At 36.9% G+C, this 27,322-nt stretch overlaps 1 protein-coding gene across 8 annotated transcripts; it reads right to left on the bottom strand.

Annotated features, from left to right (window-relative positions):
* Window positions 1-13,149: 13,149 nt before the first annotated feature.
* Window positions 13,150-21,517, bottom strand: LOC145124680 (putative receptor-like protein kinase At5g59700). 8 transcript variants are annotated; one of them, XM_079060110.1, is made up of 12 exons: window positions 20,337-21,517; window positions 18,601-18,887; window positions 16,982-17,120; window positions 16,787-16,917; window positions 16,560-16,683; window positions 15,489-15,797; window positions 15,368-15,406; window positions 14,841-15,262; window positions 14,361-14,461; window positions 14,128-14,280; window positions 13,401-13,572; window positions 13,150-13,311 (listed from the first exon to the last, which is right to left on the bottom strand). In XM_079060110.1, the coding sequence occupies exons 1-6, from the start codon at window positions 21,400-21,402 to the stop codon at window positions 15,490-15,492; spliced, it is 2,055 nt and encodes a 684-aa protein (XP_078916236.1). In that variant the 5' UTR covers window positions 21,403-21,517; the 3' UTR covers window positions 13,150-13,311; window positions 13,401-13,572; window positions 14,128-14,280; window positions 14,361-14,461; window positions 14,841-15,262; window positions 15,368-15,406; window position 15,489. The 8 variants fall into 8 exon arrangements, with proteins under 8 accessions (XP_078916236.1, XP_078916237.1, XP_078916231.1 ...); XM_079060111.1 differs by having other exon boundaries at window positions 14,841-15,406; window positions 18,601-18,863; window positions 20,337-21,516; XM_079060105.1 differs by having other exon boundaries at window positions 14,128-14,276; window positions 14,841-15,406; window positions 20,337-21,516.
* Between the last annotated feature and the right edge of the window lie 5,805 nt (window positions 21,518-27,322).

A 27,322-nucleotide genomic window follows, 5' to 3' on the forward strand; every position in this document is an offset into this window, starting at 1 on the left:
TGCCCGACCCTGGATTCTATGATCGCCAGGGAGAGGGAGAGGGAGATTGATTTGGAACACATCCGGAAGAGGAAGGCGGAGGAGGTTCAGGTGACTGGGGTTTCGGGGAAGAAACCCAAGGGATCCGACGTTAGGTCGAAGGGCCATCAGGGTCGGAGCCGCTGTGGGAAGTGCGGCAAGCCGCACGAGGGGGTGTGTAGACTAGGGTCATCAGGCAGCTATAAGTGCGGCAAGGTTGGGCACTTTGGCAAGGATTATACTGCCACCACTCCCACATTCTAGAAATCAGAACTGATTTGCTTTCATTGCAATCAGAAGGGCCATAAAAAATACGATTGCCCGAGATTGACAACAGCAGCGTCAGTGGCGGCGCCAGCTCCAACGACCCTGCGGATTACTGATGGCCGGTAGGGCAAGTCAGAGGCTCCAGTGATGAGGAGCCGAGCCTTCCAGTTGATTACCGAGGAGGCACGCGCCTCACCCAATGTGGTGACGGGTATGATTTCTTCTCCCTAGCTTTTATTATATGTTGTTTATGATATTGATGTGTCATGTTGTACGCTTGTTTAGGATCGTTCCATGTGAACGGTATCCCAGTACAGGTTTTGTTCGATTCAGGTGCCACTCGATCATTTGTTTCTCTTGCACTTAGCAAGAGGTTCCCTGAGTCTTCGGGCATGTTGGATTGCCCTCTAGAGGTTGAGATTGCCGACGACCGATCAATATGGGCGTCAGAGGTTTTCAGAGATTGTGTTCTGAGGCTATTCGAGGAGTGCTACCTGGTAGACTTGGTTCCCATTCCGTTGCGTGGGAACAAGGTGATTATAGGCATGGATTGCTTGAGCCCCAATGGGGCAGTGATAGACTGCGCAACAGTTGGTGCGCGTCAGAACCCCGAGTGGGGGAGAGCTGGTGATTCAGGGTGAGAGGCCACAGGGCAGACCGACTTTATGTTCAGCAGCAAGGGCTAGGCGCTACCTGCAACAAGGTTGCGCAGAGTATGTCGCCTATGTTATGGATACCCGGGAGGTGGGTAAGGCGATGGTGAACGATGTTCTGGTGGTGTGAGATTACGCGGATGTATTCCCAGAGGAGCTGCCCGGGATACCTCCGGAGCGACAAGTGGAGTTCAGGATCGACCTTGTCCCTGGTGCGGCTCTGATAGCCAAGGCACCATATCGGTTGGCTCCTACCGAGATGCAGGAGTTGTCTACGCAGCTACAGGAGCTGTTAGACAAGGGATTCATCAGACCGAGCAGTTCACCCTGGGGAGCCCTGATACTATTTGTGAAAAAGAAGGTGATGGGTTTTGAGCAATCTAACACTCCTATGGTGTACATGCAACCCTAGAAACCTTGGATCTATGTTTTACTATCATACATGCAAATTTGATTTTCCAAGGTTCATGACCTATCTAGCATAGCATGGGAACTTTTAAACATAAATGCTAGTTGTAGAACATACCTTGTGTTGTTTGGATTCCTTGGAAACCTTGTGATCCTAGCACCTCAAGTGTGATGCCTCAAATGTCTCACACAACACCACAATATTTGGAATAACCTTGAGAGAAGTTCACCAACACCTTAAAATCGGCTAACCCTATATCTTGTACAAGTAGTGCCAATTTTGCTAGACTAGGGGCCTTTATATAGTTGTGGCACAAGTAGGGTTACATCATGTAAACTCTAATTGTCATGACTTTCCATATTCCATGATCCATGGGTTTGTAACCTCCATGGACAATCCATGGAGCACCTTATGGGTTTTAACCCAATCCATACAAACCATGGATCATTAGCCTACTATACAAGAATAGATGATTTACAAAATCAACCCCATATATTTAATTAGTCTCTTTTTGATCACTTAATTAATTTCAAATTAATTCGTTGATAAATACTAATTAAATAATATTATTAATATATTAGAACTTATAATATATTAATAACCTTAAGTGTCCTTTCTCTCATTTTGGTCTATCCAAGCATTGCAATGCCATGCAACCCAAATGGACCATGCCGGGTCGGGTCAAGTACATACCAAATATAGTTATGGACTTAGACACTATATCCAACAGTCTCCCACTTGGATAAGTCTAATAACTATAGTTGCAGATATGACTTCAGAACCCGACTAGCAATCGTAGCTCTTTCAAGGTCTCGCAGAACTGAGATGATGATGATACACCATTTAAGATAAGTGATCATATAATCCTCTGCTCTCAAGATATCAACCGGACAAATACATGGAACATGGTCTTACTTATTGTCCAGCATTTGTTTCTCGATCTCTGATCTGTTTGACATAGAACTAAATTGAACACATCAATTAGATTCTGACCGGGCCTGGTACATAGGCCGAAACAAAATCATCGAGGGGCCCAGATATCGCTTCTAATCCTAGAAGGAACAGATGGAGGAACATCGTAAGAGTGAGCGTATTGTGGGCCAGGTTTCCTACTTCGATTACGATAACTGAGGGTTCTTGACACTACACCGCAGGGTGTGGGTTCCATACCACGGGGGTGTGCACCAGGTTCTGATGGAGGAGGCGCACAAATCCTGATTTTCCATTCATCACAGGGCGACGAAGATGTACAGAGATCTTCGTCCTGATTACTGGTGGCCCTGCATGAAGCGGGATGTAGCCTGGTATGTCGAGAGATGCCTGACCTGTAGGAAGGTCAAGGCCGAGCACTAGAGGCCTCACGGGAAGACACAGCCATTGGATATCCCTATGTGGAAATAGGAAGATATTACTATGGATTTCATCACAAAGCTTCCCAGGACCGCACTGGGAGTAGATTCGATTTGGCTCATCGTGGATCGGTTGACCAAGAGTGCCCATTTCATACCGATCCAGGAGAGCATCTCGGCCGAGAAGCTGGCCGATATCTACATCCGATAGGTAGTAGCTCGACACAGAGTGCCAGTCTCCGTGATTTCAGACAGAGATGTACGGTTCACTTCCAGATTTTGGAAGAAATTCCATGACGAGTTGGGTACTCGTCTGCACTTTAGCACCGCTTTTCACCCTCAGAAGGATGGTCAGAGCGAGAGGACCATCCAAACTTTGGAGGATACGCTGCGGGCATGTGTTCTAGACTTCAGTGGTAGCTGGAATAAATATCTTCCATTAGCTGAGTTCTCCTACAACAACAGCTATCACGCGAGGATCGATCGTCCTCCTTTTGAGATGTTGTACGGGAGGAAGTGCAGGACCCCGATATATTGGGGTGAAGTCGGATAGAGGGTCATGGGGAGCACCGAAGTGGTGCTCAAGATGACATAGAGGATTCAACAGGTTAGGAGCAGGCTCCAGACTGCTCAGAGTCGGCAAAAAAGTTATGCCGACAAGCGCCGCTCGTGCCTGGAGTTCCAGGTCGGGGATATGGTCCTCCTGAAGGTGACGCCTTGGAAAGGCGTCATCCGATTCAGGAAGCGGGGCAAGTTGGGCCCCAGGTACATTGGACCTTTCAGGATTGTCACCCGGGTGGGCAAGGTAGCGTATAGGCTGGACATGCCAACCAAACTCAGTCAGATTCATAGTACTTTTCACGTCTCCCAGTTACGGAAGTGTCTGGTGGACGACTCGGCAGTGGTGCCTTTGGAGGATATTCAGGTGGACGACATCTTAAATTACATCGAGCGGCCAGTAGCTATCCTCGACAGGAAGTCGAAGGATCTGAGGAACATGAGGGTTGAATTGGTAAAGGTGAAATGGCAGCACCGCAAGGGCTCGGAATGGACTTGGGAGATGGAGGACGAGATGAGGGAGCAGTACCCCGAGCTTTTTCAGGACTCAGCAGCAGACTTCGAGGACGAAGTCTAAAATGAGTGGGGGAGATTTGTAACACCTGGTTCCTGGTACGTATTTAAACTCATGTAATGTTCCAATTTACTCTAGGACTCGGCGAGTTGGAGGCCCAACTCGTCGAGTAGACTCGACTTTGATCGAGGGTTTAAGTGACCTACTCGACGAGTCAGGAGACCGACTCGACGAGTAGGATTTGTCTGGACAAAACCCTAATATTTAGGGTTTGCACTCTATTTATACAACTTAACTCGTCCCAAACCAGCCTCCATCGTCCCTCTCACTTCCAGAAAACCCTAACTTGAAACCCTAACCATTATTGAGTGTTCTTGAGCTTGCGGTGCCCTCTTTGTGTGTGTTTGAAGTTGGAGAAGAAGAAGGAAGCGTGGGAGTTCAAGTAGAAGCAAGGAGATCCAGAAGTTTTACTTCATTCTTATCTCATTCAAGGTAAAAAGCTGGAACCTTGACCATTTATCTCTTACATTTTGATATGGGGCTATTTCTACCTTTTTTATGAGTATAGAGAAGCAAAAAAAATCAGATTTTGTGGATATGCTTAGAGTTGCACTTCGGATCTGGGGCTATTGGGGGTCTTTATGGCATAAAGGTGCCAACTTTGTTGCCATAAACACCCCATGCATCTTGTAGACCTCCTTTTATGGCTTTTTGAGACAAAGGCCCCATGCATGTACATCAAGCTTGAAGCTTTACGTATAAAATGGACCCTAGGAGGCCAGATCTATGGTTTTGACGAGTTAAGAACCATTATAATCGACTGTATAGTTTTGGACAAAGAGGGACTCGGCGAGTCACTTGGGTGACTCGGCGAGACGGGACACTTTTTCCCCCCAAAACGTCTTCTGGAAATGGTTTTGATTGAGTGGAGGGAACACTCAGCCTACTATGGGTTTGTCTTGGACCTGGAAATCATAGGACTCGGCGAGTGTATGAATAGACTCGGTGAGTCCAAGGCAATCTCCCAACTCATGAAGACGGACTCGACGAGTTGTTCATAGAACTCGGCGAGTCATAGACTGGACACATTCATATGATGAAGATGAACTCGACGAGTTCAAGGATGAACTCAGCGAGTCGGTTAAAGATGGTCACGATGCTATGGTTGAAGGTGAATTCGTCTAGTTCTTGCTAGACTCGACGAGTAGAGTCGGGGGTTGTATCATTTTGAAAGAATAAGGACTCGACGAGTAGGAGGGGAATAGTCCCCAAGTTAGGTTGTTAGGACCGAGGGGTAGATCGGACACCCCGGTATGTCTGACAGGGGTAGGTTAAGCACCCCGGTATGCTCAGCAGGGTAGGTCGGGCACCCAGATATGCCTGACAGTATGTTATTGTATGGTATGTGGTATGATGGGGGAACTCACTAAGCTCCATGCTTACAGTTTTCAGTTTTGTTTCAGGTACCTCTTCAGCGAAGGGGAAGGAGCCGGCGCGGTAGCTGCACATCACATTCACACAGGATTTTGCATTTTGAGATCTATGGGATTGTACTCTGATTTTATTACTATTTTTATGACATGACTTTGAGACATGAGATTATGGTTTTATGAAATGATGTGACTCGATGATGTTTTCTTATAAATGTTTTCTAAATTATTATATCAAAATGAAATTTTTTTGTCTTGAAAATTGGGATGTTACATATTGTTTTCTAATATGCATGTATGTTTGTACAGTTTGGTAAAATATTTATATTTTTAAAGTATACTTTTAATCAGAGTGTTTTAGTCTCATTGTATTTATAGTTGTATATCTTGTATGGTTAGATATACTAGTTCACTATAAACAATGCTCTGATTCCAATCTGTCACACCCCCAAACCAGGACGTCGGAAACGTCCGGGGGCGGATGACGTCATTGTATAGTATCATAACAATTGAATATGAATGAAACACAGTAACCAAACATCATACATTAAAAGATACCAACATACATTGTTTACAGATTGTATTTGTTCACAAATTTACACAAAAGTGACATAAAATATGATGTTCCAAAATGTAGCAAATATCCAACTTCCATAGCGCAAATACCTGCTCACTGAGTCCCTGAGAATACAAGTCGTTTTGAAAAGCGTCAACTAAAAAGTTGGTGAGTTCATAAGCATATTTGTATAAAAAGCTTTGTAACATCTTTGATTGTAATAATTTGTAAAACTCCAGAAAATCCGATATTTTCTGTGAAAAATGGTTTGTAAGTCTTGTTCTAAAACTGTGAATAATTGCATGCGTGTCCTTTGTTTTCTTTTATTTGTAATTAGAGAGAGTGTGTGTTCCCAGAAAATCCCATATTTCCTGTTTTATGAAAAATTGTAGTCTTAAAACCGTAAGACTGGGATGGTGATATTAATGTACAAAAATATGAGCGTAGTTTTATATTTTATAAAACCAGTGAAGTGTATAATTTCGTAAATCCAAAATAACATTGTTAATCCCTATGTGTGTCGTTACAACCATGTTTGATACGACTAAAATGCATGTCATGATGTTCTTCAGGCGTCGGTTTCGGTAAGATATTTGTCACCCTAGACTGGCCTCGTCTAGCTGTAGTGAACAACTCAGGTGTGGGGGTGTCAACCCCCTATAGATCTATACACAATTACCTCGCTCTCCCTCTAGGAGACTCTGGTTATAACTACAGGACTTACGGTATACGCTAGGTAGGTACGGCGAAGGAAAGTCTCACAAGTGACTTAACAAATTTATGCGAACTTTGACTCCCATTATTGAATAATGAAAATAACATTACTAGTGTAAATTCGTGACTGGAGTTTTATGACACGCGTTTTACAGCTTTATGACATACAGTTTATACTTGTACTTTTAAAAGCTTTATGATGGACAGATTATGACACACAGATTTTTCTGTCGTAATAATTCTGTTTTGTATACCGTTTTGGTTAAATTATTTATATTACATTTTATAAATAATCATTTATGGACTTGTCTACTTGTAAAATATGTTGTGTAAATAGCATAATCCTCTAAGTTTTTAACCCACAAAAATGGTGACAACATATTACGACTATCTTGCTAGTAAAAATTATTTTTAGTAAAATAATCAAGTTTTGTAGTTTGCTTAACACACCAAATTTAGTTTAAGACTTTTGTAACACCAAATATAACATTTTGTTGTGACTCTAGCATATCACGATTTTCACCAAAATACAAATAAAATCTTGAAATTTATTACGTCCAAACATTTTTGTAAGTATAAGGGGCCGTTTGATAGTTGTTGACTGAGTAAGATCTGACTGAGTCAGGGCCTGAAGCTCTGACTGCATCTATCTCTGACTAAAACTTGGTTGTTTGATTACGCATCTGACTGGCTGTGGTGAATGCTGAAAATGACCATTTTACCCTTATGTTATGTTTTGTGGCGAATAAAATGTATCTCGATAATTATAATGATGAAACACAATCATACAGGATTCCATGAATTCTCAAACACCATTTCAATTACTACGTGACATGATCAATACAACACATCTTTAGATCATATTTCAAGCTATCAAGATTCCATGTATGCTAAACTCCATTTGTGAAGGAAAGCTGGTAGATTGCACCTGAGCACCTGCCACGATTGCAACCAATGAATACTACAAGTTCAAAGAAAATCCAATTTCCTTAAATCATTTCATTTACAATAGAATAAACCATACTATTGGTAATAAATTCAGATGTTCAAACAAGCATTAATAACTCAGATGCAACAATGAGATAATTATCCTGGTGTACGAGCAATATGACACTATACTACACACGCTTCAAGTTATGAGAATAATTTTCCTTCCAAAACAAGTATTTGATAATGTAATTGAGGCATAAGAAATCTCGAGGCATAAGAATAACACAAAAATGTCGAGGCATAAGAATAACACCAATCAATTCATTCACACAGCTTCAAAAACGCAAAAATCAAAATCCATTCAACAAAGCTAAGCACAGCATCACCATAGTTGGTAGAAATTGTAATTGAATCCCTAACATAGTATTGAACATATAGAAACAGATATATCAAACACAAAAAATAAACAATTTAGATCTAGATTATTTACCTAAATCACTGGAACAATATAAGAGGAATTCAAGTTTTGTTTGGAAGCAAAGATTCTGGTAATCGGCGGCCGGAGGATGAAGTAATAGTGCTCAGTAACATCGTCACATCGTCAGGCATGAAGTGGCAGGAGGCAGTTAGTCGGACCTGGAAGAGGAGTGGCGGAGGAAGTCGATGGTCTGCGACTCTGTTGTGGTCGACGGAGCGGTTGTGGTCGGCGAAACTACTCTGATCAACGACGCTTCTACCTATGCCGACAATGGAAGTCGACGGACGTTGGCGTTCGGTGGAGGAAGCTAGAACGGGAGGATGAAGTAGAGGGGGACATTGGAAGCGGGAGATGGAAAAAAAAGAGGCGGGAACTTGGGGCACAAAGGGCAAATGATTTTATTTTCATCGGTCAGCTATATTTTTTTGCTTACCCAGTAGGAGGCAATTGACCGAGTAAGGGATGAAATTCTTGCAAAACAAACGATCTAACCCGGACCCATTCAGGCCTTACCTCTTACTGGACTCAGTAAGAGGCAAAACAAACAAGGCCTAAGTGTTAAAAAAATGCATATGTCCAAAGTTAACCATTTTTTAGTGTAACACCCATATTTTCGCCATTTTAGGTGTTTTAACATGACCCCACAAACTTTTATAACACAAATATGTTATTAACATTGTCTTTCATTTTTAACATACATTAAGCACCCTTTTTATTTGAGAATTTGTTTTATCTTCAACTCATAACCATGATACATGAAACTTTCCAAATGATAGATTTACTCTAGTCTCATGAGGCTTGTAAATCTCGAGTTTATGGAGTGTTAGCATGAGGTATTCAACATTTTAACCACAAGTAGTTACATAAATACACAAGTGCATGCAAATATCCAAAGATTTAAACAAAACTTGACTTGTATTCCCCCTAAAAGGATGAAAAACACGAAAATAGTGGGGTATGAAGCTCACCTTGGTTGATTTCGTGAGGTAGAAGAAGAAGAAGGAAATTTTCGAGCCTAGCCTTGTCTTGGAGAGATTCTCGAGAATGGTGGTGTTCTAAGAGCTTAACACACAACAAAAGTGTGTAAAAAAGGAGTTGTTATCATAATAATGTTTAGATTTACAAGAGTTAGATGAAGGTCTTACCAAACTTATGAACCTTTGAAGAAGACTCCTTTGAAGACGGTACACAGAGACCCACGAAATTTTAGAGGAGAAATGAGAGAAGTTTGATTTTTTGAGAGGAAGAAGTAGGAGGAGTTCTTGAGACTAAGTGAGGGAAACTGAAGTTTTTGAGGTGTGTTGGAGGGGGGGGGGTCGGGCGATCCTAAGAGAGAGGAGGGAGAAAGAAGTTGACTTGTGGAAAGTTGATGGGATGCATGCCTTGATACATGGAGGTTAAAACATTGTTGCATGTAGGGAAAAAATGAGGTGGCACCTCCTTGTTCTATTCATTTTTCCTTTTTTTTGTTCAAACCCTAACCGACCCCATAGGGTTCTTGGTCCAAAGGGTGGGTTTCGATTTTTGGCTTGGCCCAGTAAAAGTTTTCGGTTCATTAAAGCCCAAAGGTAGGAGTTTTCGGCCCAATAATGCCTAAGGAAGGGTTTTCGGCCCAATAGAACTTTTCGGCCCAATAGGGCCCAACGAAGGGTTATTGGCCCAACAAGGCCCAATAGGGTGTTGGGCCGAGAATTCTTGGATGAAAGCCCAAAATGGATTGGTCTTAACTATTGGATCAAGTTTTTGGGCTTGTTCGAGGATTGATTTACAATGTATGCACGTATGATTTTAAATAACATTGTAGTTTGAATTTCACTAAATGGGGTGTTGCAAGGTTAGATGGAGGAAATTGTCTCGTACAAGAATCAAAATCTCAACCCTAATTTGCTAGTTGTGACACCATGGCACTCGGATGTAAGACCATGTGGAGAGCCCATGACTTTCCTATTAAAGACCATGGGAGAGCCCATGGCACTTAGGTGTAAGATCATGTGGGGAGCCCATGGCAGCCTGGAGTAAGACCCTGGGGACGAGCCCGTGACATCCCTATATGTTGTATGCATGGCTTATGTCGTTTATGTAGCTTTTATAGCTAATATGATTATGTGATTATGTGGATTGTGTGGGGTATGCTTTGGGGAACTCACTAAGCATTAGCTTACAGTTTGTGGATTTGTTTCGGGTTCATCTGACCCTAAGGGCAAGGGCAAGGTTTGATGACTCGACGTGCGCCCTCTCAAGCGTTTTTATGGGACACTCTGATGTTTTGAAATAACATTGTTATTGATATGAATTTGAAAAAAATTGTATTTGAGATTTTATGGTTTATGGAAAGTGTGTTTGGCTATTGAAAAATGAAAATTTTCTTTTGAAAATTGGGTCGTTACAATTTCACTCATTTTACACTTTCGGAGGAGATTACATGCCATGCAAACAAAATACATTTTGGACAATGACTTTACACAAAGGTCCTAGATCTAATATATGATGGATAAAACTTTTAACCTTTGGGTAAGACTCTTACATGCATGTTTATGTTCTATTTATGAAATATATACATACATTCATATTTTCAAAGAAAACACACAAGTCTCATTCTTTCATATGCACAAGCTTCTAATATTGGATCTATTGTATGGTGGATAATATCTTTATCCATTGGATAATATTATTACACATTGGATAAACACAAATTAACATTTTTACCAAAAGTGTAGTTTTGAAAGATTAAAACTTTGTGTTTACACATTGGATAAAACCATTACCCATTGGATAATACCATTATCCACTGGGTAATACTATTATACACTGGGTAACCAACATACATGTAAAACAACACTTTGAACATGGGAAAACTTCAATTTCATTTACAGCCTAGAATAACATACTTTCGACGGGTTATGTGAGACATTTCTTCAACCATTATGCTAAGACCCGGACCTTATAATCGTTAAATCCTAAGTGAGCGAGATAATTGTGTATAGATCTATATGAGATTGACAACCCCCAACTATGGTTGCTAGCTACAACCACGATCGACGGGTCAAGGGTGACAATTGTCTTAACATTTTCACGACATCCGAAGAAGCATCGTGGCGGGCAGCATTACAGTCGATAGCTCGATTATAAGGGCTCACTATAACATCGAATAGTGAAATTCTAGTACAAAACACATTTATAAGTATGGTTATTTACTTATACACTCGATTTTTGGATAATAAAAATCACATGACAAGTCACACTTTCTATAAGTTTAGAAGTTATGGGAACTTTTATTTTATTAATGCTTTTGGATACATTCTACACACATACATTCTTCTTTTACGCTGAAGGCGTACAAATACAAAACTTTTTACAAGACGGAGATACAATTTTCATCTAAGGAAAAATATCGGATTTTTCTACAACTGGACTCTTATGAACTCACCAACTTTATGTTGACTTTTAAAACGGCATGTAATCTCAGGAAACAATTAAGCTCGGATCAGTGGAGCTACTTTTGAAGACAAAAGACCAAATATCATTACGAGAACTACTTTATTTGATAACATGCAAACCTTGTAATGTATTCTGATACTAAGTAACATTTGGGTCATGTAACTGATATAATCATATGATATGATGGTTGTTTATGTACTTGTGATAATGTGTTCTCATTCTACCCCCGGACGTTTCCGCCATCCGGTTTGGGGGTGTGACAATGGTGGTGGTGGTGGCGGCGGCAACGTGGTGGCGATAGTTGTGGTGGTGGCGGAATGACGGTGGTGACAAGGTGGCATATGTGTGTGAGAGTGTTTTTGTGGGGGTAGTGCTAGTGGTGGTGTGTGTTTATGGGGAGGGGGGGATGGATAGGTTGTATGTGTGTGTGTGTGTGTTTGGTGGGGGTGGGTGTGGGTGTGTTTGTAGGGGGTAATTGTGGTGTGCGTGTGTGTGTGTGTGTGTGTGTTTATTTGTGGGGGTGGGGATGGTTGTGTGTGTGTGTGTGTGTGTTTGTAGGGGTAGTGGTGGCGGTGTGTGTATTTGTGGGGGTGGGGGTGGGGTTGAGGTGAGCTTAGGGTATCCACATTCCATTAAACTCTACGAAGTTCAATGGATTGACACATCACTACAACATCAACATTTCACTTTTTATTCAACTATACTCTTTAACATCCATACTCCATTAAACTCTACAAAGTTTAATGGATTTCTATATTTGGTTTGAAATTTAATTGGAAAAGAAAAAATTAAATCTATTGAACCATCAATGATCATACAACTCTCTCATTCAACTCTCCTCCATGTCATCAGTCACATTCCATTAAACTTCTATTCAATCCTAGTCATCATGTATTCAACTCTGATTAAACCCCCATGATGCTCTTAGGAGTGTGTGGGTTGGGGGTGTTAAGGTGGGGGTATGTAGAGGTGTGTAGGGTTGTGGTGGGTGTATGTTTATATTTTTGAAATTAGAAAAATGTGGAAAACAATGATTATCGGTTTTCCAAAATTTTCTAAGTTCTTTGTAGTTTTAAAAAATGGAAAATATTTATTTTCCGAGAAAAATCGATGAATTAAACACGTTTTTAAAATTCTCATTTTTCTTGGAAAATTTTTCCAAAAAATGGCCCATTTATCTGTAACTAAATGCACCCTACGCATCTTATTCTTCTTATACTTGGAACATTTGCTCCATCTAGCCCCACCATCTTTTTCTTAGTCACGAACAATCATCAACATCTTCAGCTTCTACACTACTAGAAATAGAGGTATCACTGACGGACAATTCTGCGCTGATCCGTTGCTGAAGGCCATCAACGACGGATTAGCGACGGAATTTGGTAGTCGAAAAAACCTTGTCGCTAATAGTTAGCGACAAATTAGTGATGGATTAGCGAAGTCACAAATTGCTTATGGAACCTCTGGATTTTGTCGTTAATCTGTCGTTGATGTTTGTCGCTAATCCGTCATTGATGAGTTATTTAGCTACAAAATAATTTTTTAAGAAAGCTCATAAAACCAATAAATTCTGTAGTTGATTGCCAATTATATCATTTGTTTTAATATTCTAAATCTATAACCAAAATCTACAAAAGAAATCTAATGTATATAATAAATTACAATTAAAATCCAATTACTAAATTAAATATAAATATTTGACCAGGTAAATGAAGATTAATATTCAATTTCAAAGTATCGAAACCAAATCACATTCAAAGTATTGAAACTAAATCACAAGTATCAAGAGTCAAAGTGTAAATCGATTTCAAAGTATCGAAACCAAATTAGAAAAATCAAATGTGGAAGTTTAATTAGTTGGGTAGGTTACTTCCTCTAGTGAATTAAGTGTGAATGTCGTTATAAATCTTGAAATTTTCTTGTTTTTATGGCTTAATTTCTTCACGTTCCACCCTAAGCACATCCTTTATCTCCTCACGTATACGATCAAGAATAGCCTACAAAGAAAACAATTTGTAACAATGTACTTTCAATAAGCTCATCCTTTATCCTTTAAAACTAAAATCATTTTAAAAGGAAAACAAACCATTAAGTGATGATAACATTATACATTATAAGAGATTTTGCACTAGTTTTCCATCTCGGGTGAATCATTTGGAGTTTATCTTGGTACTAGTAGCAAACCAGAAGGGCAAATACGTCAATTTGACTGTGCAGGGGTGAATATGTCCAGGGCTCTCTCACTATAATTCTTGTACCTGTAAATAATATACAACTAATAATGATGTCTTAATTTCTAGATTCAAATATATCATATATCAGGATATGCCTAATATATTTAGCCATATTCTTTTATATTGTATGTGCTTCCAAGTTTCTTTTCCCTTATCCCAAGTAAGTATTTGCTGACATCTAGTACCATTTTATAATAAAATTAAGTTACTTAAATAGTTAGTTATAAATAAGTTGTAGCAGCACTAAAATATAAAAACTAACAGAATACGAGGGGAGGATTGCAATTATACCTTATTAGGTTCAATTATCTAAACATGGAATAGCATATATCTAATTAAAATCACCCCATCGACAAAAACCAGAAAAATATTGTAGACAAGTCCAAATATATTGTCCACCAACTGTAGCAACACAACACCATATCTTTTACGCAATAGTGAGTTCAGGTCCCTCCAATCATGATCTAACTAGAGAATAGATTGAAATTAATTGAGATGTAAGGCTAAATGGTCACACCCACACAATTTGCACATGATAGAATGGATTAGGGATATAATCATATATTTGAAACTTCTTACTTTTTCCTCTTGTAGTCATGACATGCTCATCTCTATTTTTTAGATTCATGAGAGCATTTCCTGGAGTAGGTTTATCAACCCAAATGGAGAACCTCCATAAGAGAAACTCAAGGAAAGCATCAAGCTCAGCTTCGTATTGAAAAACAATCCTGGCTAATCCCAAAAGGATAAGATTTGGTAATTAAATTAAAGATGGAAACAAAAAGAAAAACCTCGACTATGTGATAATATACCTTCATTTCAGAGCAAACCTTGACTAATTGCTCTTTCAACATGGCTGACATCTCAACATCAAGTCTTGCTGTATCCACCTGGTTAACTCTAGATATCACAACTGGAATTGCAGACTGCAGGGAATTCACCAACAAATCCATTAGGTCGTGTTAAAAATGAGAGGGGCTAAGGAACCTTCAGGGATATGAAAAAAAAAACTTGTTTTCTCCTAGAAAGATGTTGATGAATTTATATGAGGTCTTTGAGCATTAATTTTGTTTCCAGTAACCCAACTAAATAACTCTGAGGTTAATCATTTAGTTCAATATGAGATTCATAATCCTAAATAATGATTTTGCTTCTAACAGCTCAATATATTATCACTCTGATTTTAACTATTTAGTACGAGATGAGATTCATGAACATTGATTTCGTTTGGATTGACATGGGAAGAAGAATTAATAGAAAGCAAACTAAAAAAAAAGATGTCCAGTCAATACCTGAGAAGGAGGGGTGAATGATTTTCAGCGCGGTGATAATCTTTCATATGTATTAACCCAAGCTGCTTCGGCTGGTGGGATGACGTTTGTTGTCGTCGATGATGAATATGATGCTATCGCTAGGGTTTCTCGCATTTTGTAACTTCAGATCGATCGGCGCCATCTCGATGTGCAATGGAGGATGAGAAAGACGAAGGGCTAAATGTAAAAGAATGTTACATAAGATTTACAGAAGATTTGGGAGGAGAAGTGAGGGAGTCGATTTGGGAAGAGAGGTTGAGGGTGTCGATTTGGGAGAGATGAATGGGGGGAACGAAATAAGTGGGAGGGAAACAAAAAGTTGAACCAAATAAATGGGAGGGAATTAAAAAATCAGGTACTGATTTTTCCCGGATGAAAAGAATCCATTGAATCAACCACATCTGAAATTTAGTATTACACATTAATATAACTTCGGTCGCTAAACCCTTGCAAGTCCATCACTGATTAGCTAGGGATTTTTTCGGTGGCTAATTCATCGCTGATACCTCTTTTTCTAGTAGTGCTATTTGAGACCTTCAAGCTTTCTGCAATTTGACAAATTCTAGCCAACATAAGAATCCTTAATGACTCTGCACCAAAGTATCAAGTTCATATTTTAACAGTTACATTATTTGGTTAGAGCATATATTCGTTCCAAGCGCTGCAAAACTTCTTCACTTGAAGGTCTATCCTTAGAATCGGTAGCTACACATCTTAATGCGAGTGCAGCACATTTGAAAGCACCTTTTAGCTGGTAATCTTTCTGTAGACGTGGATCCATTATTTTATCTAGCTTGCTTCTACTTGTTAGGAATGGACCTGCCAGTTCTGCCAAATTTAATTGATAATTAGGCGACCCCCATGCCCCATCACCTGTTAGGGTTACCAGCAATACCACTCCGAAGCTATAGACATCACTCTTCATAGTCAGATGACCTGTAATTTGTATTTTTTTTTATGATCACAATATAGAGATTAACCTTTAAATTAATCACTACAACTTGGCATATTTGTTTAACAATCCATGGTTCCTGTGAAAATATATACTTATAGACAAAAGAGTTCAAGTATGATCTTTTTTCTACATATTTACATTTCCATATTTATCTAAAATGGGCTCATTCTGAAACTCTGGAAGAATGATTTGTTTTCTTTGGGAGGAGGGAGTCGTTCCCTCCCAACACACTGAACCCACTGTCACATCAATTTTTGTCTCTTCTTTTTCTTCATCTTTTCCAACCCATAACAAACGGAAATCCTATCTTTCTCAACCCACTCAACCCACTCAACCCACTAAATTAAATAAAATACAAAAAAACCAAGGTACAAATTTTAAAATACATTGTACAAGAGAAAATGAGAGAGAGAAAGTAGAGAGAGATGATGAAGTGGGTTAGTGAAACCAATTAAACAACCCATTGAAACGGAAGTGGTATCGGCGGTAACTCTATTGCTAATTAAGATTTTACCTTGATTGCTTTGTATGTTTTTTTTAATTGAATGAGTTGAATGGGTTCAAAAAGATAGTGTTTCCGTGTGTTGTGGGTTGGGAAAGATGAAGAAAAATAAAAGAGAAAAAATGATATGGCAGTGGGTTCAGTGGGTTGGGAGGGAATGACTCCCTCCTCCCTTAGGAAAAATTAATCGCAAATCTGGTAGAAGTTCACTTGATTAAATATTATTTTGTAGGTAGCCTACCTGTCTTTACATACAATGGGTCAACATAACCAATGGTACCCATAACACGTGTAGTAGCATCTAATTTGTGAATTTCAGACCCAAATTTAGCAAACCCAAAATCCCCGAGTTTTGTATTAAAATCCTGGCATAATCAAGAAAAATAATTTGTTAATTTTCATGGCAAAAAAACAAATGCCTGGAAGTGGTTCCCTCACCACCAAAAATCTTCAATAACTTAAGACTACCTGATCGAGGAATATATTAGAGGGTTTAACATTACGGTGTATCACTTGATAGCTTGACGAATGTATATACGCAAGTGCACGTGCTACTCCTATCAATATTATAAGTCGTCGTCCCCAGGAAAGTGGTGCATCTGCAAAATTGTTCATGTTAGATAAAGTACTTCTGAGTCAAAATAATCCAATAATATATATTACCTTCAAATAAGAAGTGATCAAGATTTCTCTTTTCCATGTACTCGTAAACAAGAAAGTATTCGTGGGGTTTATCATTAGAGTGTCCCAAAAGACTAATAATATTTGGATGAGCCAAACTTCCTAATACGCCTACCACTGTCTGATCTCACAAAATTTAAAGTTAGTCATTGAAAGGATTTCAATCAACAAAACATTTAGCATTGAGATTTCGCCTATCATATCATACTATTTTTTTTCATATTTCGACTTCTATGAGCTTCTTTCTTTTTTACATCCGATAAAAATCGTTGTTTTAGACAATGCATTGTTCTATGAAAAAATGACTCATGAGTTTGCACATACAACTTAAAACTAAGATGTAGAAAGAAATATAGGCTTAAGTTTAATCCAATTTAAAGGTTATCATTAGATCCGCATTTGTTCATCTGTCACCGGTTAACAGCCACAATCTACCTATATGTCAGATTGCCATGGTTGAAACGTCATGTTCTTTTCCACCTATTGTTAATAATGTTAAATATGCAGTATTTTCATTAGATTTGAATTTTAAAGACCGGAAAGTTTTGGGCAGGCCAATTTTTTCTATTTTGTTTTTTTTTGTCTTTATTATTATTATTATTATTATTATTATTATTATTATTATTATTTGTGTTTTTCAGTTGGGCTTGACCTTTTAGGTTTAGGTCAAGTTTTCTCGTATATATACTTATGAATAGCCGTATCTGTAACATTGTAGCAGAATAGCTGGAATAAAATCTCTCTCTCTCTCTGGTTGGACAATGGACGTAGCCTATTGTAAGATAGTATGAACCACTTAAATTTTGTGTTGTGTTCTGTGTGCTTTTATTTTGTTTCTGATTTCTTCTATTTCTCATATCTATTTTTCGTTTACCGTTGTTCTTTACCTAACAAATAAATCTGTCCTTTTGAGTTACTTTCTTGTAGAAAAAAAGAGTGATTTTGAAAGAAATAAAAAGAAATAAAAAGAAACAAAAAAATTGCATGTTCTCGAGCTTTTCTGGAGAGAACATAAAGGAAGGGTAGATAAAATTTTGGATGATATTCTCTCTATGACATGCCTCATAAATTTCGAAACATTTGAATAGAACGGAAAGCATATGATTTATCATTCTTTTTTCGAAACGAATTAACTACCTCGGACTTGAATTAACCTATTTACTCTCGGTGAATTTGTTATCTTTCTTTTGCCTTCTCTCAGGCACATGATAATAAATAACAGAAGACCTTTCTTAGACCACAAACCTTTTTACCATCTTTTATCCTCGTTTCTTTTTGTTTCGCTCCAAAGTATAAGGTATATATCTAGAAAGAAATTTTCATGAAGTTCTAGTAATACTTCTGCAACCATACTGTGACAATGCTACTTGGAGCTCTCAACAAGACAGAAACTAGGATAGTTTGGCTGATGCTTAAGTTAGCATGGTGTTTCAGATAATATATTGTATGTGCTACTTCTTGTAAATGATGATTTTGCATTCGGTGTGAGGTTGATTTTGATGTTAATGGTATATAAAGACTCTGGGAGACAAGTCTCTAATAGAACTTCCACAAAGTTTTATTATATTAATGAATGTAAATTGATGTGGATTCATTCTTACTTCATATTCTTGAAGACCTTGACACCTTTTAATAGCAACTGCAATCCCAACACCCTTTGGTGAAGGAACGGATGTGAACTTGTCAACCCAACATAAGAACATAACTCCATTATCTCCCAAGAGAAAGTCTTGACTAAAATTTTTAGTTGCCCTTTGCAGATCAGCAAACTTAAACGCTTTCAAATTCGGAGAAGGATTTGAGGAATATTTGTTGTCAGCTTTTATTGTATGACCAGCATTTCGACTCTTTCCCTTTTTATCACCTGATAATATCACAACACCATGGGCTGAAACAGAGGAATAGAAAAATATTATATAATTGCTATTGTTACTTTTTCAGCACCATATATACTCGGTTAATTATTATTTTTTTCACTAGGTTTTGATGTGACTTGTAAAGTCTCTAGAGTACTATTCTTAATTACAATCAATGAATATGTTTAAAATTGTAACTACTTTAGGTAATAGGCTGCATCTCTTCGATCCGTGCACACTTCCTCATAGACTCCAGGAAAGCCGTAGGATTTCGACTAGTATACCCATTTTACATCGTCAGATATTACATTCAACAAAAGGTATATTCCCATAGAATAAGGAAAGCAAGAGTATAGTATACTAAAATACTTTTATTGCACCCACTAGCTTACAGAATAAGATGAATGTGATGAAGAACATGCATTAGGACTTGTGATGCTAAAACATTGCACATACAACTTCTCAAGCATATCATAGTTGATGACCACAGCTTTCACAAGTAACAGTGTAATTGAGCCTCTAGGAATCAACACATTTGTAATAAACAAGCACTACGTTGTAACAGCATAGATAACTTAAAACTGTAATAAATGACTATTATGGTGTTTGTCAAGCTAGGGATGCCACAAAACCTTTTACAAGAGGATTTGTACAAGAAATTTGGATAGTCAAAAGACCAATAACAGACAGTACTGTAATAAACGACTATATAATTGGTTTCTAGTGTTTTTCTTGTTTTAAAAGTATAATACATGGATTTTTAGAGTTCAGTACATAAGCCATTCTTATCATTCCCACCTTATAAAGTAATTCATAATTCTCTGAATGATGATTTATATAAAGACAAGGCTTGAAATCGTTAACAGATTGTACCTTTGATAGTTTGTTCACATCAAATTCTTATATTGGTTCAACTTTCCATTACCATGGACTCCATAAAAACAGAAAAGGAATGTAAATACATGTATTATGTTACAATGTTAGAATGACCTCTTATATAATGTGATCTTGTTCATGTCAATTTCAATAAAATACGGATATATATATATATATATATATATATATATATATATATATATATATATATATATATATATATATATATATATATATATATATATATATATATATATATATATAGAATTCGACCACATGGAAGGGAAGTGTAAACTTGAAGCTAGAGACAGAAAGTATAATCCCTGAACAAAAAAAGGATTTTGTCTAAGTTGAGAAGAGAAGAAGGTAAAAGGCATAAAATTGAAGCTAATCTTTCTTATAATTTTGCAAGTTATGTCACATAAAAAAGTTTCGCTCTCAAAGTCTGGACATATATGAACGCCATAAACTATCATTCAGCAATCTTTCCAAAACTACTAACTATAATGTTGATTGACAAATCAACGTCAGTACTCTTTTGTTTTTTGACGTTGGGAGAAAATTTAAAGTATTTGCGTGCATAATTAAATTGGATTTTGAAATACCAGAGTTCTCTTCGTTGGAGGGAAAGGGCAACAAATCAAGCATTCTTTCATATAATGTTTTTGCGGAAGTCTGCAAGGAATTATTGGTTTTCTCCTGTAATGTTAGTATAGAATCAAGACTGACCACAACCTCAGCCATCGTAGGTCGTTGTTTTGGATTTCCAAGCAAACATCTATCTACCATTCGAATAAACTCCTTCAAACATTTTGTGGATATTTGACCCCTTATATCAGAATCAATTATATTCTTTAGTTTTCCCTCTTTGACAGAATCTTGAGCCCATGTCACTAAACCGCATTGCTCCTCATCAAGACTTCTATCCACTGCACGCTTCCTACACAACACTTCCAACAACACTACCCCAAAAGCATACACATCAGATTTCCTAGTCAACCTTCCAGTTGTGAAATAATTTGGATCGAAATATCCAAAAGTTCCTTTAACAAGTGTGTTGACATATGTAGATGGCTGGTTGGTTGGGCCTATTTTGGACAACCCAAAGTCCGAAATTTTAGCCGCCCCACTTTCATTTAACAAAATATTTGAACTCTTAACATCACGATGTATAACACCCGACTCAATCCCTGTACCTGTATGGAGGTAGTCTAACCCACGTGCAGCACCTATGCAGATCTTGAGTCTCTGAAGCCAAGAAAGAGGGGTACCAAGTTTATGGAGGTGGTCTTCAAGTGTTCCATTGGGCATATACTCATAGATGAGGATCATCTCTTTTTCATAATTACAATAACCAAACAAGGATACAAGATGACAGTGACGCAACTTTGAAAGCATCTCAACTTCAGCCCAAAATTCTACTGCCCCTTGAGTTGACTCAGGATCCAACCGTTTAATAGCAGCAATAACGACACTTGAACCGTTAAGAATGTTGCCTTTGTAAACATTTCCAAAACCTCCGTTCCCAATTACTAATGACTCGTCAAAGTTATTGGTTGCTAACAGAATCTCAGGAAATTCAAACTGACGGCATGGTTGTGATGATTCCATAGAGGAGGAGGTGGAGGCTTGAGATTCCTTCATTGGTCCAGTAGCATCGAACATAATCATTGTTGAAGTAAAAGCAAAAGCAGATTACAATGGTTGTTTCATAAATGATATTGGAGCTCTATAGTCAACCTATTAAATGGTAGTCTTCTTCCCAGAAAGAGAGATGGACCCCTGCCACATCAGAGACATCTATATTTAATTTGTTTTTTTTTAAATGGCAGTTTTGTTCCTACATTACCAGAGGAAAGACAATTTGTGCATAATTTTTTTATAGACAGCAATTTGTTTCCAACATGACATACTCCACAACCTTTGTATACTTATCTTCTGAAAAAGAATAATTGTGTTCCTACATGACCCCGTCTAAGACTAAATATCAATAGACGCCATTTTGTTCCTGCATGGCCCACTCAAGGACATCTATATAATATGTTCAATTATTTGTTTTATACACTGCAAATTAGTTTCAACCTGACCTCATCAAAGAAATTCTGTATTTAATTTGTTTTATAGACGGCAATTTTGTTTTTAATTGAGTTTATCGATCAAAGACATTTGTATTTAATTTATTTTAGAGACGGCAATTTTGTTTTTAAGTGACTTTACCATGGCAATTTGTGCCTACATGATCCGGATAAAGTCATTTGTATTCATTTGTTTTTTTTTCTTTAAACGAAAAATTAATCTATTTATAATTACCGTTAGGCCAAATACCATTTGTTATTCAGTTGTTTGCTAGACAATAATTTTGTTCGAAGATAGACTCAATCAATTCAAAATGGTACCAAGTCCACCAAAGATTTTAAGAATAAACATGATGTGTGATTAACTATATATAAATATCGATGAAAATTTTAAATTCGTAAAACTGATTTTATCACAGCCATATTATTATACACACTAGACAGTGAACCTAATTGTGTAACAGTATAGTTGTGGTAAACCATATTGTCAAACACTAGGAGAACGATAGTAATATTAGAATGTTTGATTATATGATAAACTTGGCACACACAAAGCAACAAAAATGGGTTTTGATGATAAACTCAGTAGACATAAATCAATAACTAACTAGATAAAGTGATTAGAATCAAACCACTTCAGGTATTTTTGTTTAAACACGGTTACATCTCAAAATCATGGTTAATTACTACAATACAATGGATATTTATTCATTATTCACCGATTCCTATTGTGATTACTTTTTTTTTTTCTGAATCGTATTGTGCATGTTTTGATTTTCATTAATCTTAATGGTCGTAAGAAATAAATCATGTATATAATGATCCTTTAATGAATGTATGCACATTAAGGTTCAAGGATTTATCATCCTAACACTACCATCCGGTAAATCACTACTCATAATTATTTTAATAAAATAAAACAACTGTGATACAAGAAGACACGGTTGGACCGGTCCTTATAAACGCATAAACTCGGCAATAGGTAATTAATGATCTTTAACACATGTGGATCTTTGTAACATCCGATTTTTCCGAGGTATGAATTTTTAAAAAAATTATATATATATATATATATATATATATATATATATATATATATATATATATATATATATTGAAAATATGGCTGGCCATAACATGGTGAAGGTATCACCAACACGTGGCAAATTGGTTTGGAAACGTGCATCTTAAATGAGTGTCACGACATGACACCATGTTGCCCACGATGTGGCAACCATTTTGGGCCAAACCCTATTTTTTGGGCTTTAAACCCTATTTAAAGGAAATGATGGTTAGGGTTTCCTCCACCCTCAGCCTCCATCACCTTCAAACAACTATTTGTCCAAACCCTGGCCGTGTTGAAGCTTTTGTGCTAATTTTGCAAGTTCTTGGTGGTTTTAAAGGAAGAAGAAGAGTTGGTGCCTTGATTCAACAAACAAATCTTTCCTTCACTTGTGTGCATCTCGCGGACTCTTTGTAAGTCCTCATGTTTCCATCTTTTGATTCTTTCCTCTTTATATCTAGGTTTTATGTCATATTTTGGTTCACTTGATGTGGTTGGTATGGTTTGAAGAGATAAAAGTTTGCAACTTTATGGTTTCTCTATGTCCCAAGAGCATTATATCTCATAGATCTAGGAGGTGGTGGTGATTTGGGAACCTTGCATGAATTTTAGGTTATATTGCATCTTTTGGCCTAGATTTGGGAAAGGACATGCATTTTTAGTAATCATTTGGGTCCCTAAAGTCCTTTTGGAAGTTTTGAACTAAAGACTTCATGGATTAAGTGGTTAATGGTTAAATCCCATGCATTAAGTTGCCTTTTTGGACCTTAGAATTCAGATCTAGGCTTAGTGGGATGTATTAATGGATAAAGTTGGAAACTTTATCCATCCAAAACATGAAAAGAATCATATCTGAGCTTTAGAGCTCATGGGTTCGATGGAAAACGGCTTAACCCTTTAAGTTGTTAGACCCAATTTCCACGACATGACGTTTGGCTGCCATGACGTGGCGACTGGGGAAGACACACGACTATTTTTTCTTTATTAGGCCACGACGTGACCAATAGGAGGTCATGACGTGGTGACCCTATGAAGTCAACTTGGGACAATTGACTTTGATCGCTGACTTTGACATGGGTTGACTTTTGGTCAAATTACTAGTTTGGTAGGTGAACTAAGGTTTCATCTTGTATGGTTGACTAGGTGGTGTTTATCACATGTTCCTCGACTGTATGAGAGCTGTTGGATTTTGACTACATCGAGGTGAGTCTTCTCACTATAATGTAGGATGTTAGGCGGTCTGTGTAACTCGTGCATGATTGTTGGGCGAGGCTTGTTTGTATGTTAGGTGAGGCCCTTTGGGTGAGACTCGTTGTATGTAGGAAAGGCTCGTTATATCTATTGGTCGAGGCCTGTTTGTATGTTGGATTAGGCCCGTTAGGTGAGACTTGTTTGTATGTTGGGCGAGGCATGTTTGTATATTCGGGAACTTATTAAGCTTTGTGCTTATAGTTTTATGTTTAAACGTTTTCAGCTACTTCTGGTTCCAAAAGATCTCGGTATGATTGCATTGCACACCCCGTGATTTTATTTTGCACTATCTTTTTTGTTTTATCGTTGTTGTTTTGAGGATACACCATAAATTTGATTATCGATGATTTGAATGAAAGGATGTTGGGTTTTTGGTTGATTTAAAAACAAAATTTTTGCTGTGACTTTTGTTAAATCTATATGCCCAAGAATCATTGTTGAGTGATATTGATAATAACATATTATCATATAGGGTCATACATTTATCAAGTTGGCACATTTTGTATATTTATTACTATGATTATTAATAAATAATATCAATTCTTGTATTTATTTTGGGAATAATTATTGTTTTGTGAAAATAATAATTAAAGAGAGTATAACTAGTTATTATATCACATGGTATGATTTAATAATTCATGTACAAAGTTTTGGACACTTTGGTTAACCGTGATTAAGTTAATGAGTTAAGATACCATGGTTAATAAACTAGCTAGAAAATTTTTGTCTTCTTTTTAAGCAAGGCCAAAATCATTTTTATAAGAGAAGAGATTGCTTGTCAACTTTGTTCTTATGTCCTCCATGCTTCTAAAAGGCTACCAATATTTTATGTTATTATAATCTAAAGGTATGTATTGCATGGGAGTATAAAAAGATGCATGTGTTTGCATTTTTTGGCTAGTTTTTCTACATGGATAGTAGTTCCATGTAGATTTAAATTACATGGATAGTAGCTCCATGTAGATTTTAATTACAATTACACGTCATAGTTGGAGTACATTATTGTCGGGGAACCACATACTAAGATGCTTAATGTATAGTTCATTTTGACTATGAGTAATCCCATTACACATGTATTGGTATCTAAGTCATATTTAAGCATCTAATTTGTTCTCAATAGTTTTCTCTGTAATGAGTTATATATATATATATATATATATATATATATATATATATATATATATATATAACTGAAAATGTTTGTATTCACACAGTTTATACCAATCAAGTTTGTCAAATCTACTTAACATAACTCATTCATTCGCTAAAGTATGAAAGTCAAGTTGGTGCTATAGGGTCGTGTTGATATATGTAGATGTATTTGATTGAAAAATAGTATTTAGATATTGGAACAATATAAGCAACATATATTGTTGTGTTCTATATTAGCATGTTTAATCCTTGAATAACTAGGTTTTTCTAAATGTCCATAGTCATTCATAGTTGTGGGAGCATCTATGTGATAAAACTAATGTAAGTGAATTGGATGATTTGCATATAGATGAAAATAGCAAGAGTTGCTACCAACTTCATAGGTACTTGATTAAGAGAATAAGTATTGGACCTGACCCGCATCAAAATCACTCTATGGATCGTATTCATGAGTGAATTTTTGATCAAGGTAGTATCTTTGTATTCTTTGACCTAAGATACCTATTTGGGACTTGAAGTGTATGAATTTTTGTGCTTTGACATCTTTTAACACAGTTCCGTAAAAGGCAGTCATAAGAGCCATCATTAGGTATGACATGAACTACAATGATGGGCATATGTAGTCAAGATGAGATTTGTTCCTCTTATTTTTTTAGAATTAGACATCTAAGCCCTTACTAAAAGTTAAACACCAAATGAGATTGATGGCGATCCGTATCTCATGTTCAACATGATGTCTAAGACAAATGAATAATTGATACCACACCTTTTAGTAAATATTGTAGCTTAGAGCTCATGGAATTGGTTGTTGATAAGATGGCACCCTTCATATGTTATTAAGGGCAGTAGCTCGTTGCTTGATGTAAACTATTGTCTATGTCAGTCTATAATGAATCTTGTACAAGTAGGAGATTGTAAAATCTATATGTGTAAGAATCGTTATTGAGAGATATTGTTAATAATATATGATCCTATAGGGTCACGCCTTTATCAAATTGGCACATTTTGTATATTTATTAATATGATTATTAATAAATAATATCAAATTTTGTATTTATTTAGAGAATAATTATTGTTTTGTGAAAATAATAATTAAAGAGAGTATATGTAGTTATTATATCATAAGGTAGACAATTTTTGTCTTCTTCTTAAGCATGGCCAAAATCATTTTTACAAGAAGAGGTTGCTTGTCAACTTTCTTCTTATGTCCCCCATGCTTCTAAAAGGCTACCAATACTTTATGTTATTATAATCTAAATGTATGTCTTGCATGGGAGTATAAAAAAGATTCATGTGCTTGATTTTTTGGCTAGTTTTTCTACTCTTTCATCTAGTGGTCGAATCCTCTTTCTTCCTCTCATCTCATCTATCTCTCTCTCCCTCTCTCTCTATCTTTCTCTCTCTCTCTCTCTCTCTCTCTCTCTCTTGAAGCTAGTTTGATGATTAAAAGACCTATTGAGTTGTCTCCTTTAGTTCTTATTGGAGTAAAGTACTTAAAGGCTTAAGACACTCAACAATACTATAAGGAACTAGCATTCGAAGTGCCTTAATCTTGATGGTGGATATTTGTAGAGAAAATCATACTCTTTGATTTTTCTATCTTCATCAACACCCCAAAACCACGCGGGTTCAAAGGCTCCAAAGTTTGTCATTCTAAAACACTCTACGATTGTTTTAATATCATTATAACCTCTATAAATGGATCGTAGATGGTTTGGTTTTGTTATAAACTCAAAATAAACTTGTTATTTTTTATGCTTCTATTGACCGTTTTATATGAAAAAACACACTTATATTTTGTATCAAAACCCATCAATTTTTGGGACATTTCAAGTTAGGATCAGAGCCTTGGTTTAAGGGATTTGGGCATACTCTCGGGTGTGCCTAAACTCAAACTAAGGAGTTGGTAAAAAATTAAAAGAAAAGAAAATTTCTAAAAAGTCTTATAAAAGAAAAATGGGCGTGATGCATGCAATCAGCCAAGCTCAAGTAAGTGTCTCCCCAAGATATATATATATATATATATATATATATATATATATATATATAT

The sequence above is a fragment of the Lactuca virosa genome, chromosome 7, assembly GCF_052849685.1.
Source record: "Lactuca virosa cultivar CGN04683 chromosome 7, Lactuca_virosa_CGN04683_v6, whole genome shotgun sequence".
In the NCBI taxonomy this organism is placed as follows: domain Eukaryota; kingdom Viridiplantae; phylum Streptophyta; class Magnoliopsida; order Asterales; family Asteraceae; genus Lactuca; species Lactuca virosa.

Excerpts from the sequence above, each read along its gene's own strand:
- LOC145124680 (XM_079060110.1), bottom strand. The coding sequence starts at position 21,402 with ATGATTATGTTCGATGCTACTGGACCAATGAAGGAATCTCAAGCCTCC. Across the intron at positions 17,121-18,600 it reads AAGGTCTTCAAGAATATGAA|ACAGTGGTAGGCGTATTAGG; the intron begins GTAAGAATGAAT and ends TTGTGAGATCAG. Across the intron at positions 15,798-16,559 it reads CCCATTGTATGTAAAGACAG|GTCATCTGACTATGAAGAGT; the intron begins GTAGGCTACCTA and ends TACAAATTACAG.